At 43.4% G+C, this 20,061-nt stretch overlaps 1 protein-coding gene across 2 annotated transcripts; it reads right to left on the bottom strand.

The window, feature by feature from the left end:
- Window positions 1-4,567: 4,567 nt before the first annotated feature.
- Window positions 4,568-19,964, bottom strand: LOC144945041 (ras-related C3 botulinum toxin substrate 1). Of its 2 annotated transcripts, none has more exons than XM_078873233.1 (6): window positions 19,752-19,964; window positions 18,717-18,788; window positions 14,219-14,336; window positions 11,320-11,382; window positions 9,663-9,822; window positions 4,568-8,180 (listed from the first exon to the last, which is right to left on the bottom strand). In XM_078873233.1, the coding sequence occupies exons 1-6, from the start codon at window positions 19,784-19,786 to the stop codon at window positions 8,047-8,049; spliced, it is 582 nt and encodes a 193-aa protein (XP_078729359.1). In that variant the 5' UTR covers window positions 19,787-19,964; the 3' UTR covers window positions 4,568-8,046. The 2 variants fall into 2 exon arrangements, with proteins under 2 accessions (XP_078729359.1, XP_078729360.1); XM_078873234.1 differs by having other exon boundaries at window positions 4,568-8,177; window positions 19,752-19,963.
- Window positions 19,965-20,061: the final 97 nt, after the last annotated feature.

Genomic DNA, 20,061 nt, shown 5'->3' with positions numbered 1-20,061 from the left:
ATGACGGCTAAAACATTAATCAGTCATGTGTTACGCAACCACTGTACGGTGAACAAATTTACATTCCGGGCAAGTACATGGACGCTTTGTAAATCTCACCTGCTGCCAACCTTCCCAGAGTTTATGAGCATTGTACAACATTGTGGTGTGCAATTCTCTACGGGAAACTTTTCACTCACGAAAGAGTCGTTGGCCACCCACATATAGTCAATATTTGCTCCCATCATGATCATCATATTCACGGTGAAATGGCGCATTCGTCCTTTGTTGCAGAGGCTCACGGTTCAAAGCCAGCGGCCGTCCTGTTGAATACTCTCGTTTTATTGACCTCAGAAGTACGCGTCGTCTATCTCACAGTGGATGCGACATCATTCGCAAGCATAGGCGATTTTTTACGTATTGTATTTTGAACTTCCTTTGCACCGTACCTGGCCAACCGTGCCAATCGGAGGTGCGGGGGAAGGACAACAAACTAAACGCAAAAAGCATTTGTAAAAAAAAAAGAGTTTTCAATCTAGATTTGTGCGGGTGTCATGGTACAAATGTGAAAACTTACTTGAAAGTTTTACAATTGGAATATATATAGCAATCATCGCCCCTACTGAGTCATGAGACTCAATAATACTTCCCTGAGTATACATTATTGGATGAGGACCTCCCCAAGTCGTACAGGTTGTGAGGGCTATCTGACCATGCTTCACCATGCTGGCCAGTGCATGTTGGTGAAGGTTTTGGAGCATTGATATCACCAATTTGCCTAACTACGCACTGCTTCATGCAATGTATTACCTCCCCCCCAGCCCAGTCACCCTATAATTCTTAAAAAACAACAGTGGAATAAAGGCCCATTTCTGGCTCAAACTGCATGTCACTATCTATGGTTTGTAAATTAACTCAAAGTGTTGTCAAACATTGCTTATACATGACTCAAACCCCCCATTAATTCTGTCACATTGTTTTATGGAGTTGTGTAAAGTGGTTAGCGCACTGTGCTATGAACCCAGAAAACCAGTTTGAATCATGGCCATGGTTAACCTCAGTGGCAAGTAATATCAGAAGCGATCCCGCACTAAACCAGCGTCAAGTATGGTAAAAAAAAACAATGACCGACATGGTGTGGGTGAGGCCTGGATTCATTTGTAAATTGAGAATGACTCATTTATAATTGTCTTGTCACAATTTTATGTAATCTTTAAAAATATGAGTGGGATGGGTGCGCATTAAGGTTTCCAAAAAGTCCTAGGACATCTCAAACTCTGTATGTCAACATACCTGGCTCTCATGCAGCTTTACTTGACGTATTCAGCATTGTTTACACCTGACACAGATCTCCCATTAGTTCACATTATCACGTACTTTTCTAGTGGGTTCTACAGAGGCACACACTTGAACTTGGAGGCAACACGTTTATTATAACACCCCAACAGGGTTTCTACATAAACGTACACAGTTACTAGACCCTAACAGGGTAACTACATAAACGGGTCAGATCAGCAACACGCTGCCTGATCCACGATGCCGAGCGTAACGACCGACGACCAAAGAGACGTCGCACCGAGGGTTCCATTCCAGCAGACAGCCATGATTGTTCTCGGGACCTCCCTTTTATCCTCCCGAGCGTGGCCTCGCTCCACCTTCGGCAACGCCCCCTTCTGGATCTCACCAGAAGGTTCTCGACCGAGCATCACGTGTCCTTCAAGCCACCCTTGAAGGGCACGTGCCCTCTTGGGTTCACCCAGACTGTGACATCCTCACTTGCCCTCTCTCTGACCGTCACCAGAACCATGCCCCCTGGGGCCCGCTTCCGTGCCATACCAACTCTGGTGCCAGAGAGAGGCTCAAGATGCACAGTTCCACTCTTGTGACAATAGCTGGCGCTAAACGTTATAGTGACTCCATTTACATCACTACACTTTTAAGTGCATACGTCATCTTGTACATTACTTTAAAAAGACGCGAGATGGATGCCCATATCTGGTTTGTCATTCCGTTGGTCACTTGTATAATTGAGACAATTTATTTTGGTCCACTGCCCTCTGCTGCTTCTCAACAGCGTATAACAAGCCTGTTATGCATGTTGGTCGGCAACTAAAGCACTATTCAGGCTAAATCCTGCTCATCTTCTGAGATCTGACAAGATCGGGCACATTCCGGGTGATTTGGTCACGATTAATTGTTTACGGAAAACAAATGTGAATTCAGATATCAAAAAAACACACACACATCTGTACCAGTTTCCTCATGCACTTTTATTACTCGCCTAAAAGTCACAAATCAATGTACGAAGGTAAACAGGTGTTCATTATCTCCGCTATATGCTTCACGTGGTTATTAGCAGTGGACCTACATGACAACGAGCACACCTGCGTCAGTGAAAACCAAAAACTGTCATTATATACCACGGTAAAGCTGAATTATTTGTCAAAACAAACCTTTCAATAGATCAAAAAAATAGTAACATACAGAAATGTCTTATTGGCAACGTTTACAAATTAGAAATTGTATAAGGTTTTATCAATATATATTTATAGTTTATGACGTTAAAGTCATGATTAAGGGGTAACTACCAAAGTCATGAGGTTTACATTTTATTATACGATTTATCTTTGACGAACATTAAGACTTCATATGTATGGTTTAGGAGTTACATTTAAACGCGTTTTCGTTCACCAAAAGTTTAACACGAAACCAAGCTCGTAGCAAATCACCGACACCACTTTTCCACTTTCTTAAGGGACCTGGAAAAATCAGACAAGCAGCCTGACCAGTTCACTTGCAATCACGAACAAAAAGAAAAACCCCTCTTCTTGTTTTTTCGGTAGTCACGTAGAAGGGAAATAATAAAATAATAAAAATAAAACAATCAAATACAATTCTCACGACGCTTCGGCAACGCTGTCTTTCCGACAGCCCTGTTCTTCACCTGAGGACGGCTGCTTGCGTTGTGGCCGAAACGTCGTGAGAATTGTATTTTATGATGTTAAATTTTTATTATTTTATTATTTCCCTTCTACGTAACTTTACCGAAATAACCAATAAGATGAATCCCTGCAGTCACGAAAGCTTTAAATCGAAAAAGAAAAACCTTTGGACAAATAGTGAAAATACACAAAGGTGCTAATGTCTGCATCGTCTGATTTTCCTTTAAACTCACCACAATGCACAGCAAATTAAAATCGACTCAGTGTTATGGCTCTTCCCCCACGTTTTCGGGTTGTGCCGCGTTTAGTTCGGCATGATGTCCCCAAAAAAGTGTCGCTCCGCGTGCTGGGAGCTTCTTCAAAACTGAAACTGCGCAGCTCGCTGTTCTCAAAGTCCAGCAAACACGTGGCACAAAACCCGAACTCATCGGACAGCAGCATTGCAGCATGACCACGAGAACGCGTACGCAGCAACTCAATTTTTCGTTTCTCATTTCGGAGAAACAGTGGACTTCCAATTACCCTGCGGATGTGATTTCATCGCAATTTTTTTTTTAAACAATCGAGGCAGTTTGGAAAGGGCTGCGTGAATAATTCTGCCACATGCAGGTACGGTTCTATGAGGCGTGTTTACAAGTGAGGATATGTTGTGTGCATGATCTCCTGCACTTGTTGTACATGGGGGAGCCAGGTTTAAGGAAGGTGGCACACGAACAGTTCACAAGATAATGCCAAATGTTGTGGCGTTCTGCATGTGAAACTTCTGGAGCCTCGACATAGACTTCAGGCCACATGCTGTTGAGTATCACTCACTTTGCTTTCGGGTTGTACTGGGTGTTGTTCGGCAGGATGTCCGACGTTTCGCCCCACGAACTGGCAGCTTGTTCAGGAACCAATTGGACATCGTCCCGAACAAAATTTGGTACAACCCCAAAAATATCGCTGAGAGGTATACAGCACAACCGCTATAACCTACGCAGTTACACTTAATGAATGTAGTTCCAAAGATTCAGGAAAAGTAGCGTTATACTACATAAGCATAACGTGGCAATGCGGTCCATGGGCATGGAATAAAGAAAACGCGACACAAACTGAACATACTAACCTGTTAAGCTGGGTTTAGTGTAATGGGCTTACATAATCATTGGGGGCTCAAGCATTAGGAGGGCTCGGTGAAAGTGCCGAGGATTTGAGACGACATAAGGGGGAAGGGGGGTTTCTCCATTGCTCCCTCCTCGATAGATCAGCCTTCTGTCAGCAACATTAGTTATAGATGAACTCACCATTACTTTATTTGTAAAAGATCTTCATTGATCGGTTACTGAAATACCTCGGCATCTGAAAGCACCCCAAGTCACATCATCTCAACCATGCCATTGCCCGAAGACAATCTAGCCTAGGAGATCCCCGGTAGCAACTGTCTACGCGACACAAAGTAGACACCGCTGAACTGCAACTGAGTATTGCCTGCCAGCTAGTGGCGATGCTACAACTAGTTCCTCCCTCCCCCGCACAATTAAATACTTTGCTCATAAGCTATATAACAGTTCTCACGAGTTGTTATAATTGTAATGGGAATATAAGACATTTTTCAAGGGTAAGGAATTATTGGTCAATAAAAAATTAGGAACCGCTGGCTCGGTACATGGTGGTTACCTCTTTTAATGTTTACGTTTTTAATACACAGCATGCTCAGCTTTATTTGTGATGAAAAACATTAACAGTGATAATGTACCAGTGTCTGTACAAAGAGCACATTGCCCCTAAACACATCAACAAACGTAAATTAAGCGAATTAAAAAGGGGCTCTCAAACTGAAAATCAACCCTACGAGGCTACATTAAATTGACTCGTAGATGAAATGTACAATTACCATCTAAGTACCAGATTTCAATAAAAACCGTTTTGTTCACATCTCTTTACAGTGAAAATAGCAGGCAGGGTTAGTGTTGAGATATTGAAGCTAGAATTTGACACGGGGTGCTTTGGCCCTATTTTTACATTGAAAGCCACGATTGTGGCCGAGTGTGGTGGGTACACAACAATATGGCTATTATAAAGTATGATAGTGGTGTAAAGTTGAGTGTGAGCCATGATAAGTTTGTCACTACCACTGCTGTTGCTTCTAAATTTGACTTCTGCAGTATTCAAATGATGTAAATATACCAGTGGTAATTGTATCCACCAGGGATCAGCATAATTCCATACATGAATTGTTATATCCGTGCCTGGTAATTGGTGAATTTTACACAAAACGTATTGGAACCACTTAATTAAAATCGGTCCTGAGCAAAAAAAAAGTCATAAGATGTTGCCACGGTATCTGTAAAAACACCAGCAGTCCAACTTCTCACATTTGTCGCATTGATCCTGGAACCCCGAGACCATCAGAAGCCAGGGGATCTGTAGCGATGGCAACTGCTCAACGATAATCAATTTGGATGGTAGAGTTGCAGCCCCGGAATTGCTTCCTCGTGCCAATATTGGCACAGTGGTCTTCACTAGACAGTTCTAGAGCCTCTACAGTGGGTATTTTGGCCTACTCGTGCAGGCTTGCCAGATGTCTTTGACGAGGTAGGAATAATCCACCACAGTATCTGGGCCAAACCAAGTGGATGACAAAAGAATGTCACCACCACCATAATATTTTGCCTGTGGTGAAGTTTCTACACTGCCATGCGGACTCTGCATCATATGAAACACAGGGATACCATGACAAAGGTAAATGTGGTCTGTCAGTTTAAAATGAACACCTCTCTCATCCGAACACCTATATAGACATCACAACGGATACGAGGGTGCTACATAGTTCTATTTAATTAGTCACAATTTTAAAAGGTACATTTAAATACAGTATATTTATTTTTAAAATTGTCAACTAATAAAAAGATAACGTGCTGGCCCTGGGTAATATACGAATACCAACAATACATATTATAGGACTGATATTGGGCGACTACTACTGTAATATTGAAGTTAACAATATGGGGTGAACTATGTTAGTAGCAAATTAAAACACTAAAACCGAACCACAAAATAAAGGCAGGCCCCTTCCATCGTGCCAGACCCACGTTTTTTTTTGGCATTCACACCTTCCAAAGAGAAGTGTATTCACGGAAGGTGGATGTATCTACAGCAACACTGCACATGTCGACGGAACAGGCTGCGCTTTCTGTTTCATCCGCTCTGCATTTGGCAATTTGGAAGGCATTGGTTTCATGATTCTCACAATCAATAATTCACTGTTTGCAAGTTGCATGTGAAAGATTCTGTCGCCTCGACGGACCTGGTTTTCACCTCAGGACGGCTGCTTGCGTTGTGGCCGAAACGTCGTGAGAATTATTTTATTGTGTTTTATTTTTATTATTTTATTACTTCCCTTCTACGTGACTTTACCGAAAGAACCAAGAAGATGAATCCCTGCAGTCACGAAAGCTTTAAATCGAAATTTACAAGCTTCTTGATTGCTCATTATCACGTGATATTCCTTAAGACTGCTTGCACGTGTTACTTGCTAACTCGACCAGACTGGACATCTGTAAAAAAAAGTTTCATAGCTCATTGGGTTCCTCCAATCTCAACGTGGTGATTGTGAATCTGTATATATGTACTGTGGAAACTTATTGAAATGGTGTCTCATTGAATTTAACCAAGATTATTAATAATTGCTGCCGCTGCAGTGTCTGTAGTGTGGTAGTTTTTAATCGTGTTTTTTTCCTCTCCCAGGCATTGTGAACATACAAGCCGACAAGAGATTGACAAACACCACCTCACAGCAAACCTCACAATCCTAGACATATGCAGTCCAATAGTCTACTAGCCACATGCATTGTAACACTGTAATATGCATCGCCATAAAACATGCCCCCCCCCCCCCCTGATATTAATTCATCTGCACGTTCTTACGCATTCAGGAGACGACTGGCAAAACCTTGACACGGCGTCGAGATTGACCAGAATAGAATGTGTCCGGTGTTAGTGATGATGAAAGCTTTGCGTTGTTCCGTTTGTGTGGCGGGAACCGCTAATGCAATTCCTAACCTTCCCACACAAACCACGGAAAGTGAACAACCAACAGAAATATAATTGGGAAATACAAAACTTAAAAGACTGTTAACAAGAATTTAATGGAACGGCAAAGACCGCTGTTCAATCAATGCGCTTATCTTTTACTAACTGCAGGTTATACAGCTTAAACATTAATTCTGTAACCATTAGTGTAACGGTTGAATTGTAAACATTCAGTTCATACCATAATCTTGCAGTACTTTTTTCAATTCATTCAGCATTTACAAAATTCAACTTTCACCAAAACCATTATGCGGATGATTTGTCAGTCATTTTATCACTTCTACATTATTTTTATTAGTGTTTCGTGATCTGGACACTGCATTTTTGTATTTTTAAAGGTTAATTGCAAGACATTTTTTGTGAGCAACAATTATGGTGATTAATTCCGATCTATGCTTAACATTGATTTTTAGATCCTCTTTTGAAATTTAGCCATTGTAGCGAGCTAAGGGGAAAGTAATTTCAATGACGGATGTTTTCATGGAATTACTTGTGCTCAAGTTGAAACCGTTGATCTCACTACACTTTAGATCCTGGATTAATGTAAAGCGAGCAGCTGGTATTCAAATAAAGATTATCAGCAGCACTGGCTCGTTGTTATACCATTCTGTTTTTAATAAAAGTCACCATAGTCAGAAATTATTAATGTCAATAGGGTCTTTCCGCCAGGTTAATTGATCCCTATTATACTCTTATGTCCGTGTAAAGTTGGTCAGAAGTGGTCCTCCAAATTCTACAATTAAAGCGGTGTGGTTATGTACACGATACGAAGAGGTACCAGACATGTGCCGCACATTAATCGGTGAGAAAATGAACGTGCGTTTTAATATCTTGCAAACAATATCGCGCAGAACAACAATTTTGTTTTAATAGTATTTGTCAGCATCACCTGCAGTGTCACGGCCTCTACATGTAGCCCAATAATGAAGCCAACCGTACGCAACCCAAAACAACGTTACCACTTCGCGCTGGCGGTAACCTCCGGACGCAAGTGGTGCTCGTCCGCTAATCCACTCGTAGTGTGTGTTGTTAGTGTGGAGAGTTAAGCGGTGATTTACAGGAGCTGGCACTTCTTCTTGCGCTTCTTGGCGGGTGGGGGACACAGCACGGCGCGGATGGCCTCGTCAAACACGGTCTTGAGGCCGCGCTGAGTGAGCGCCGAGCACTCCAGGTACTTCACTGCTCCTGCTCGCACGCCACACACAAGCCACCGGGTAAAGCAACACGCAGCAGCAGGACCAGCGCAATGTGCATATAAAGAACCGCTCCCGAACAGGATAACACTATTACAGAAGTTTGTAAAATCCACAGCTTTTAGGCCGGAGAATTAGCGGATCTATAATATTGTAATGAGTTGCAGCAGTAGCACTGTGGTTAGCATACTGTGTTACAAACTCAGCAACGTGTTCTGTTCCTGACCACAGTTATCATAAATGTTGAGCGATGTCTGAACCTGTTTTGGACCCTCCCACCACCACCTTCACCAGTCTGCACTGACCAGTGTGTTGAACTATAATAAAAAAACTGCATGTAGAGACATGCAGTTTTTTTTACTATCTAGAAGAGGTATGAGGCTGCTACAACTCCTACAAATGAATGATTCCAAACCTCTATTAACAGCTTCAAGAATACAGAATGTAATGTTAAAAAAATACTGTCAGAAGGAAACAAGCATAGCAATTCCCTGGAATATTTGTAGTCAAACCTACTGAGGTCCTTGGGAGTGTGTATCGGAACTTTAATAGCGTAGTCGCTGTTAACATCAATTACATTCGACCAACACTTCTATTTATCATATTTCCTATTTAGTCCTTTGACAATCCATTAATGTATGCAATCCTCCCGGCGTTAGTTATGGCGGTTGATTGACCATACTTAAACACGCTGGTCAGCGTGGAAAGACCTGGGACCAGTTCACAAATCACCCTTCCCCAATGTTAGTTGGGGCCAGAATTGAACTTGGGAAGTTAAGCTCATGGCACAGAACGACAACCACTGTTCACTGCTCCTCCCCGCTACTCCAACGGTCCACGGAAAGCTTTGCCTTTACGCATGACACTGATAACTAATGGATATGACACTGAACATTTAGCTCGCAAAATTAAATTATAGATGTGTCAATGAGATTGTATGCGTGTTAACATGCATCTGCAACGATGCACGAGTATGTGCGTACAATGTGTCCTCTAGATAATGTGAGCAAATATACCATGTTGCACATATAACGGGGGTATTGGGGACATCTAAATAACACAAAATTGGATATATTTTTCTCTTTTTCGAATTGCACTCCAGAAGCTCAAAAACAAAACATCGTGAAAAGAAACGCTGCATTGTTTTTAGCCGCGACTCCAAGCAGCACAGACACCACACAGCCCCAGTTTAGTCCTGTACTGGCCAATTACTGTAGCAATGGACTTTGAGTTCCAGAATTAGTTTGTGATTTTCAGCTGTTTCAAAGGTGCTTTTTTTACATCAATATTATATTTGTGGATTCATTTTAGTAATTCCATATGGCAACATCACCCCTTTATTGATAGACTATTATAGCCGCGTGTGAAAGAAAGTGCCTTCTTGATAACATTTGAGTTGGAAGAATGGCGCCAACTCATATCACTGTGGGAATTGCAAGTGCAGGCAAGGCTGCACACGATGGTGCATTATCGCTACCAATCTCTTTGGCCATGGCCAGGCCCTGTGGGTAGGTGATGGGCGCCAGCTTCTTCTCGCGCAGCTTCTCCACAGTGTCCTTGTCGTCCCGCAGGTCAAGCTTGGTGCCAACCAGGATGATGGGGGTGTTGGGGCAGTGATGGCGCACCTCTGGGTACCACTGGATAAAAAAGATTAAGGGTAAAGTGTGTTATCGCATGTGTTTGTTTGCTTGCGTTTGTTTGCGGGTTTGTGTGTACTGCACTGCACTGCACGACAACCTCAGTTGGATTCCCGGCCATGGCTAACATCAAGTGCAAGTGAGGTCTGAAAACGTTCAAAGCCGCTTCTTGGTTGACTTAGCCTTAAATTAATATTTTGTGCAGCGTGTACACGTTAGCACTCGGGAGACAAAGGTGGCCAGGCATGGTGCAAGTCACACCACCCCACCCTATACCGTTGCAAACTTAATAGGTGCTTGCTAACAACGCTTGCCCCAACAGTCTATAAAAGCGACATGGGGATCTTAGTTTGTTTACGTATCTTTGTTCTGTTGTGTATGTGCATGTATATTTTGCGTGCCTCTGTTTGCGTGTTTCTTTGCGTAGGTATGTGAGCATTTTCAATCCAGATCCATTCAGTTTGGTTCCCTTCAGTCATGTGCTGGCTGGGGCTGTATGCAATGTCTTTGGCCCAAGAGTTTATAAAGGGTATATGGGTAAAGTTTGTCTTTGCATGCTTATACAAGTGCAGGTATATGAGATGCTGTGTGCATAAAAGTGTGCTGTGTATATCTCCGTGTGTCCGTATCTCTGTGTACACATGTGCATCAACCCACGGGCTGGTTGAATATTCCAATTCACCCCTTTGCTCGCTTAGTTGAATGTGAAGGAAGTCTTCGTGAACCCCTTAAATCTGCAGCCGTGTTACCATGTTGAAGACAGTGTGGAACATTTCTGTGACGGCAATCCCCTGCTAGATGGAGGCCTCCCAACACCATGCGGTTCTTGGAGGGGTTGTCTGTCCATACTTCACCAGGTTGGTTAATATGGGTTAGGTGGGGTGAGGTGACTCGGGATAAGTTCAGATATCCCTCAGAAAATGGCCATACAGTACAATAATAAGATTTACTGCAATGCATTGTTGCCTACCACGTAGTCCCACACCAACCTACGACACCTGTCATTCATGGTGGTTGCCCACCCAAGCACTCTCCAGGTTTGGTCCTGCTTTGCAATCGAGGTCCGATGAGCACCGACACATTGTGAGCGATTTGGTCATCGTGCTGTTATACTGGTAGGAACCTCCTGGTTACACCGGCCCACAGGAGATTATTCTGTCCGTCTGTTGTGCAGGGAGGGGCTTGGTGGGTAGGGAGGGGCTGAGTGGGGAGGGGAGGGTGGGGAGGGGCTGGGTTGGGAGGGGTTGGGTGGGGCTGGGTGGGGGGTGGGAGGGGTGGGGCTGGGTGGGGAGGGGCTGGTCACCCCGTACGTTTAACCTACTCACGCCGGCCATATTTGCGGAATACACCACGCCGCCGTTGACCCTGGCCATTGACCGAGCAATCCAATGTTCCTACCAGCTCCCTCCGCAGGAATGTGTTTGTTACATATTGTGCCAATGACCGCGCGTCACCACGAACGCGGAATCAACGCCGAGTGAATGTGGTGATGCTCACTTTGGCACGGACGTTTTCAAAGGAGGCCGGGCTCACCAGAGAGAAACAGATCAGGAACACGTCCTGTTAAAACAAATCCACAACATACGCTTAGTATAAACCAAAGCCTATTCACATTAATCTCTTATTATATTCACCACAGACACTCTTCTGTGTAAGACTCTCAAAGCAATCTTTGTGACCAATTCCATTTGGGTTTCAGTCAAGACCACTTTGGGTAATTTTGCTGCGTTTGGCATGGTATATTTGTGTATTTATATATTTATGCTTTTTTATCTAGGAAAGCATCACCGAGTAATTTTCAAATAATTTTATCAGCATTGGGATGATTAACTAATACTAGTTACAATGTTTTTAGTAAATGGATGAAAACCAGAGAACCGAGGAAACCCATGCAGAATAGTGGGAGAAAATAAACTCCACACACTGCAAGGCACCAAAGTCAAGAGTTGAACCCAGGACTTATTGCAGTGAAGTACAAGTGTAAAGGGTAGGCCAATTGTTTGTTTATTAATTGTCTGCATTACCTCTGTAGATGGATAATATGTAAATTAGGCTAGGAAACACATGTATTGCTTACTTATGTAGAATGGTGGTGAAGACGAGAATGTGTCATCTGGTTTTATTGTTTCATAAATAAATTGGGTCAACACCTGCTCTGAGTCAGAGTGAGGGGCATCTAATAATTATTAAACCAGCTTTGCCTGTCGGCTTTTTTTGCATGTGTAATGAGTTTGAATTTAGGCGCACACAACTTCTTGGGAGGCCACACTATTTATTACTGAACACAACAATTAACTCTTACATTACGCATAAGGTGGTGACCACCGACCTACTCTAGCTAACACACACTTCTCTAACTCTCAGCTACTCTAGCGTGACCCAGCCAGGTGGGCTACTGGCAGGTCCGCTGACTGCAGGCTTGACTCTTCTTGGTGTCTTCACGATGCATCTTCATTTTTGATACGGGCAGCCTCGAACCTCGTGAGGAGGCTGCTTATAATGGCCTCGGCGTGCCCGGGCCCCACCCTGGCCACGCCTCCCTTCGAGAACCCTCTGGAAGCCCCCCCCCCCCCCCCCCTGCTGTCCACGTGCCCCCCGAGGTGCCCCCGGCCCCCACTGGGATCCAGTCACGTGTCCAGCCGGGGTCACAGAGAGTGCCACGACCTCACACCACCCCCGTGGGCCTGAGTCCAGAACCGGCCCTGACGTCATTCCAACCTCCAGCCGGGATGACGTCATGTGTGTGTGTAGACCCACGTGGTAGTGACGCTCCCCCACATGGTGACGTCCCACGTGTGCATGTGTACACAGTAGTGATGCTACAATCACTACACATGTACTGTTAATTTTCAACCCAGATAATCCACCCACAGATATTGATAGTTGACTTCAAATGTAGGTTTGTCCATTTAGAAGTAGTTTTATGACAAAATTCTTGTCATGAACACTCCACCACCAAACATGATTGTTAAGTTGACAAAGATATTATTTACACATGCCAATAAATTGATAAAATTCTGACCAAGAAAGCTCCTCACTCGTGGCTTAAACAATTTAACTTATAGCAAGCAGATACTATAAAGATACAACATTTAACTGTACAACTTAGTAACCAAGGCTTCCTAAAACAACACTACCAGTCGACCTCTACTCCATAGGGGGTTGCTCCTCTGCTGCCTTTGATGATGGGAATTTCCTCTCCCATACTCTGCACACTGCTGCCATCTCCGCCTGTGAGAGACCTGATGACCTTACGATTAACTGCCCGCCTTAATATTGTTCTCGACATCCGTCTTCATATTGTATCAACTGCTCATCCATGCCTCGAGGGCTTTATAATAATTTCAACATTTTTCAAATAATATAACCCACAACCCTATCCATCCTTTCAACAACCATTTTCCAAAACGCATGTCTCATAACTGCAAAGCATTTAGACACCATATGTAGAGCCCTTTTGTCAACCCACCCCTGGATGAGGGCCTCACCACTGGCAGCACAGATGCTAGAGCATGATACAGCAATTCAAAGGATTTGCTGCACTACCCTCTACTGAAGGTAGAAAGTAAACACTTGTATTTTTCATGGTGGTTGCTCATCCAAGCACTGTCCCTGCAAAACTCTGTTTGGCTTCTGAGATCTGAAGAGATGGGTATTTCAGGTGATTTGGTCACGTGTCTGCAAGTGGAAACAGCTCATTCTGCAATTCCTAGGAAACAACTGCGACTCAGCTATAAGCACTTAAAACAATGTGCGATAATGTCTTCAAAAAAGTGTGGAGATCTCTGAAAACGAATGAACGAAGCAACAGTTTTGACTACCCGATGTTCAGATGAGGCAAATATCAACTCAGGTACGTGCATTCATTTTTTTTAACGGTATGCCAATTATGCTGTGTCATGTTATGAGACAAATAATCCATTCAGATCACTCAAAGAGCAGTGCAAACCTTCGTGTTAGAGAACGGTCCATGGAGTGGATATCACTTAACTACTTATGACATCCCTGCGGTCCCTCGATGGGGCAGAACTTTCCCACCCATTCTGGCAGAGAAATGCTTGTCACATGACAATCAAACTTATATTAGAAATTATCACAGCTATAGTGCAGCCAATTTAAGTGCACAACCAAATTGAATGTGACAGGTTTTTTGTGTGTGCAGGCATTGGTATCCTGCCCGAGGATAATCAATTCACCACACTTGAGAACTTGGTTTAATCACAGGTAGCCGAAACCCACATTCTAACAAAGAATCGCAGCTCTGCCAGCTCTTGACACCAGAGCCACCCAGCATCCTCTTTTCTATCTTATTCAACCAGTTCTGCTACGAGTGTGCACTTAGAACTCACTATCTGAGCAGCCAGTTCTACTACGAGTGTGCACTTAGAGAACTCACTGTCTGAGGGTACGAGAGTGGACGCAGACGGTCGTAGTCCTCCTGTCCGGCTGTGTCCCACAGTCCGAGGTTCACCGGCTTGCCATCCACCATCACGTTCGCAGAGTAGTTGTCAAATCTGTGCGGTCAGCACAAACAGCCCCCCCTCCCCTTATTAGACAACTACCAGGGAATACGAGCTGCCGTACACAATCACAAGGATCAGCTTTGCTTGTCGGGTTTATTTTGCATGCACCGTTCATTTGCAACCCAGATAATCCATCCACGGATATCGATAGTTGACTTAAAACATAGGTTTGTCATAGCCAATACTGTAATCAATATTTGTTTTTGGGTTCGGCCATGTAGTAGTAGTTTTACGACGGAATTCTTGTCATGAACAATCCACCACCCAACAAGATTGTCAAGTTTACAAAGATATTATTGATACATGCCAATGAATTGATCAAATTCAGATTTAAATAATAATTAATCAAACATGATCTATGGACTTATGGATGAAGGCAACCTCCTGGCTGCCGTCATCTCTCAGGGTCTCGTGATGCAGCAATCCAATCTTTAACTCTGACACACACGAGTTGATTTTATCGCTCCCTCACTGTGGACATCCTTTAATGCATATCCCATCCATTGCCTGCCACTGTGGTTTGTCTTGACCACTGGCCATCATCCCTTATAATAATATTGCATGGCCTTTAATCACCGTGTTGAGCTGCTCCTAGTGTCTAAAACGTTCCTATCAAGCATCCATATAACTATGCTTAATCACACAATTGTAGTAAACTTACTTTCACTCTGCTGACCTACACGACAATATTCTTCTATACTCATACATGTATACCAGCAAATTTAAATTACTCCATAATTCAAAACTATGCTGCCAAGATGCAGGGCTACATTGTGAGCTTCACAAGACAGTACAGAAAAATCCATTATTGTACTGTACTTCTATGCTTCCACATATATGCTCCTGACGTTCAACCCACACTGACCAGCGCTGTGAAGTAGGGTCAAATAACCCTGATAGCCCTAATGGCATGGCCCTCATCCAGCAGTCGACTGACAAAAGGAGTGTACAGGCACATTTACATTTTGTAAAGATATACGCTACTTTCCAATATCTTAGGTAAGCCTGTAAAATGCTTGTATTATTCTGTGTCTATGAAAGTAAAAACTCTGGTTTCACAGTTTTTGCAGACAAAAGGCATCCTGTAAGAGTCACAGAAGCTGGCTATGTTTTGAGTGGCTTTAACCAAACTACCTCTTTCCAATACCCATCCTCTCCAAAATGTTTTCCACTCGGTTTAGTTCCCTCAATGAAAGCTTGCCAATGCCCCATTTAATGACCGTATTTAAGTGAATCGGCTGGGATAGATTGCGACACGAGTGGGCACAGCTTTCAATGTCTACCCGAGCCTAGAGCGTAAGGGACACACTTGTGAGAAGCGTGTGCATCCCTTCTCCCTAGGCTATAGGCAAAAGCCTAATGGCTAAGTTTTGACAGGGTGTCTTCCATAATGTTTTAGTACTGGCACTCTAAGACTAGAGAAATCAATTATGAAAATCAGAGAAACGTGCTTGAATTGACGAGTGGACGAACAGTACTGTGTGGCCTTTGGCATTTGGAATGTGGCTGTAGAGCAAAAACACATGTAGGGCATGTGCAACTATGTGCATCTCTCTCTGGATCTCCGTTTCCTCATGTCTTGCTATATTTTGCCTGTCTCTCCACGTCTACGTCTCTTTCTAAAAGTCTTTTGTCCGTCTCCGTGCATCTTTCCATGTCTACCTATGTCCATCTCTCTCAATCTCTATTTCTATCCATGTTGCCCTTTGTATTTGTTTCTGGGGACCCTCCCCACCTCACCTGCATTAGGCTCTACTTATCGTTAAAATGGATTTGAGTGAACCTTCACCCTACCTGCTCTGCACCCCATGGCTCATTTCTTCCATCTCTCGATGTGCCTGTCCCCCCTGCTAAATATGTCTGTACCGTTGCCTCCAGCCTAGGCAGAACTCAGAAGCAGCTGTGACATTAAAGCAGCAGAGCCGCAAGGCGATGCTTCAACTGTAATATAACTTACATCATTCAAGAGTCAGGTTGTGCTTATTTAAAAATTGCATGGAGAAACCACTCTGTGATTAAAATTGATGAGTAATGATTCTCCCCTCTCAATTTAACAATTATTATTCTAGATCACAATTCAACTTAAATATCTATTCTTTAACATTCTTGTGTAGTGGCCTCGAGTGGCTCATATGAACTGATTACGCACATTGTTGATTCGTACACCTAATTAAATACACGGATGTAAGCTTAAGAATGTATATTAATCAAGGAACTGATGCATCACTACACCCACACTAGAAAGCACCGATATTACTATCAATACCATTGTCCATAATACAGGCTTTTTTGTTAGATCGTGTAAATATAAATGGTCTTAATCTTGGGTCTTTCAGTAAAGTCACATAGATAGGTTCAAAGAAAATAACAAAAAATAACAAATAACTACGATGTTTCGATTGCAACACAAGCATTTGTCATCAGGAAGAAAAAAACATTTTTGTTGTCATCAGGAAGCAAAATATATTTTTTTCTTTGAACCTATCTACGTGACTTGACCGAAAGACCCAATAATATGAATTCCTGCAGTCACGAAAGCTTTAAGTCAAGATATGTGTCGTTAAACCGACAACCACCTGACACAGCCAATTATTAAGGTTTGTCACGTAAACAGAACATGCCAAATCATTACTAGTACAGCAGACCGGTGTGTTGGAGAGCAAATCCACAACATTTACAATCGGAGTACGACGTTTCGCCAGTAATTACAATCAGCATCAGGCGGCAGCCAGATTTGTGTATTATGGATGATATTGGTTGCGAAAGCCTACGTGTTAAACTGACAATACCATTGTATTTTATGCTGTATACAATTTTCATATATCAGAAACACGCAGTTGCTTGATGGCATTCATTTAATGAATTTTCCATTTGACACAAATCAAAGCTGTCCACCTTCAGAGGCAATACCCATCATCTGTCAACAAAAAAGAATATGTCAACATGCCAACACACTTAAACCTTCAGACGTTTACAAATTGTCGGCCATAACGTGTGAATCTTCTCATGCTGACAATACCTATATCTGGGATATGATTCAGAGAAACGCACTGGATGGAGGTGGCAAGAGACTGTGAAGAGTGTAATACACTTGGGGAGATCTTTGCTCAGCAGTGGGATATTTAACGGCTAGAATCCAACCCCTGCATCATCATTGGGGAGAAGGGAAACATCATTAGCAGGAGTTGTATTAAAGTGCTGCTTAAAGGGCCTCTGGCCTAGGGTGTAGGATGACAAAGTGGCATATCTACCTCAGGTAGATGAGTCTCCAGTAGTGATTATGCCACAAAAGGATAGTGAGTCACATCATCAATGGCAGAGGATGATCTTAGTGGGTCAAAGGCAGCCACAATATTGGGAGAGGATTAATAACTCTTTAATCCCTTACCAGCCACCACATCATGTCTCCCTGACAGAATCCATGCAGACAATGCACAGGTTATGATAATGAGGCTGGCTGGATACTGGAAACCTAGGATGAGTTGTAAAAAATTAAGCTGATGGTGGTGGTAAGGGATAATCCTCTAACAATTTATCACAAATGTCAATAGGAAGTGAGAATAATGAGGTAAGAGGATTGCACATTTATGTAGTGATATCGATTATGCACTGACCAATGTGAAGCAAGATCAAACAACCTCCATGACTGACAAGGTGTTGGAAGGAACTTCATCCAGCAGTGGAAAAAAAACATGCTGTACCTAAATCCATCACAGGTGACTGAGGAGATGGTGAAGATCAATTTTCTCAATAATTAAGAGGGTAAAGTTTCAATGGACTAAATATATAGCACTTTGGAAGAGTAGAGAAGTGTTTTATTCAGGTGCATGAAGAAGATGTTGGGTGCACAGGTTACCGAGACAAGCATAGGAGTAGGCACATAAGTAGGTGAGCAAGTGAAAGACCCAAAGCCAAATGGTGGAAGACTACAAGAATAGATTTTAAAGGTCAATATCTGGCTTTGCGACAGTTCTAAGATCCCATGTGGTGACATTAATGGCAATGGCTGCGATAATCTCTTCGCCTTGCCCTTTAATGACGGTTAGTTTTGAAACTTCAAGTTTACTGAATTTTTTGGGTCATTTGGTCTATGGTATTAAGAAATAGCACAAATCCCTACACCTCGGAAATGTTTTAAAATATTTTAACAATGCTCCTCACTGTGGACCGTAACCCACACTGACCAACATGGTAATGTAAGAACAAACCACCGCGACCTGCATAACCCCAGTAGTCAATTGACAAAGGGCTGTAAAACTTATTAGGGAAGGAAGCTTCACTTTGAAATTTGCTTTAGGGACATTCATGCTTCCTATTACACTAACTATTAGCTTGTGATACATTATGATGAAAGTGCAGCAGGATACATACACAGTGGGGATGTACTCCCCCGGGAAGGCGTTCGTCGTGTAGCTGATGAGGAGACACGTCTTACCAACGGCTCTGTTGGGAGAACATGCAATACATTGAGGCAAATGGTGCCACACAAGCGCACCCATTAAGACAGTGTTACAGCACACACGCGCACCAAAGGCAGGTAATTATTTACACAGCATTTTACAGGCAATGTGAAGCAATCTGGTTAGGTTCATTAACCAGGCAACAAGACTTGGCCCAGTTTTCCATGGTAAACTTTACCTGGCCGACCGAACATGGGTTCTGAGCCTTCTTTCTCACATATACTCCTCTGTTCCACTGGCACATCCGAGCCAAGCCAGGGCACTCATGGGCGTGAGGATTTCTAATGGCCAATTGCCGTGCGGAACCAAACCACGATACCCTGGCATCAAAACACATCCGAATCTGGCTCGCGGCCGAGCCGGGCGAATGTTAAAGATAAATCTAGCTAAAGATCCGGGAAATATTGAAATACATTCCAGTGGTGATCGTGGCCAAGGCTGGAACCTGGGATCAATGTCACACACAGCTCTCTTACACACATACAACAGCCATTCAATATGTGAAGACGCAAACACGATCAACTCAACAAAAATATATGGAACAAAGACATACAAGACATATAAAAAACCACACAACATATGGAAAAGGCACACAACACAACCAGCACCCAGATACACAGTACACATACAATACACACATGGGACACGGACACACACACATACGCACATACATTATACAACATAAAAACAAATGTAATACAGTCCACGCAACACACTTGAACACGGGTACACGATACAATTCAGTGCATAAACATAAACCACCCATAACCTTTAAAACAAAAAAGACCCCGCTCGCTGGGCCGCGCCCTTCTTAGGCCCCTCATCACTTGCCTCGTAGCCCCTACCGCCACGAACCGCTCGCTCTGGGCGGGAAGCTTAGGCAAGACCGAGGCTGCAGCCTGCACAAGGCCCTAACCAGGCCGGAGTTAAACCGCACCGCACTCACCCGTCTCCCACGACGACGCACTTAATCGCCTGCATCTTGCCTGCGTTCTTGCTCCTTATTTTTAAGTGGGGGGAGGAAAAATCAAGCAGAATTAAGCGTTACGTGTTTTGAAGAAGAAAAAAAACGGAGCAGTCAATAAGCCGCACTCATCCGCCCACGGAACGGATGTTGCGAGCCGACGCCTAGAGCCGGGCGCGGGGGCGGGGCTCTGTTGAGTGTAACCACGCCCCGTGCGGGAGGCCCCGCCTCTGTGTATTAGACCACGCCCCGTCTGCGCTGAGTCAACGTCAATAAACATTTGCATTGCCAT

Source organism: Lampetra fluviatilis, chromosome 36 (assembly GCF_964198595.1).
Source record: "Lampetra fluviatilis chromosome 36, kcLamFluv1.1, whole genome shotgun sequence".
Lineage (NCBI taxonomy): Eukaryota > Metazoa > Chordata > Hyperoartia > Petromyzontiformes > Petromyzontidae > Lampetra > Lampetra fluviatilis.
Note: the sequence above shows the minus strand (reverse complement) of the source record. Positions and strands in the feature narration are given on the sequence as shown.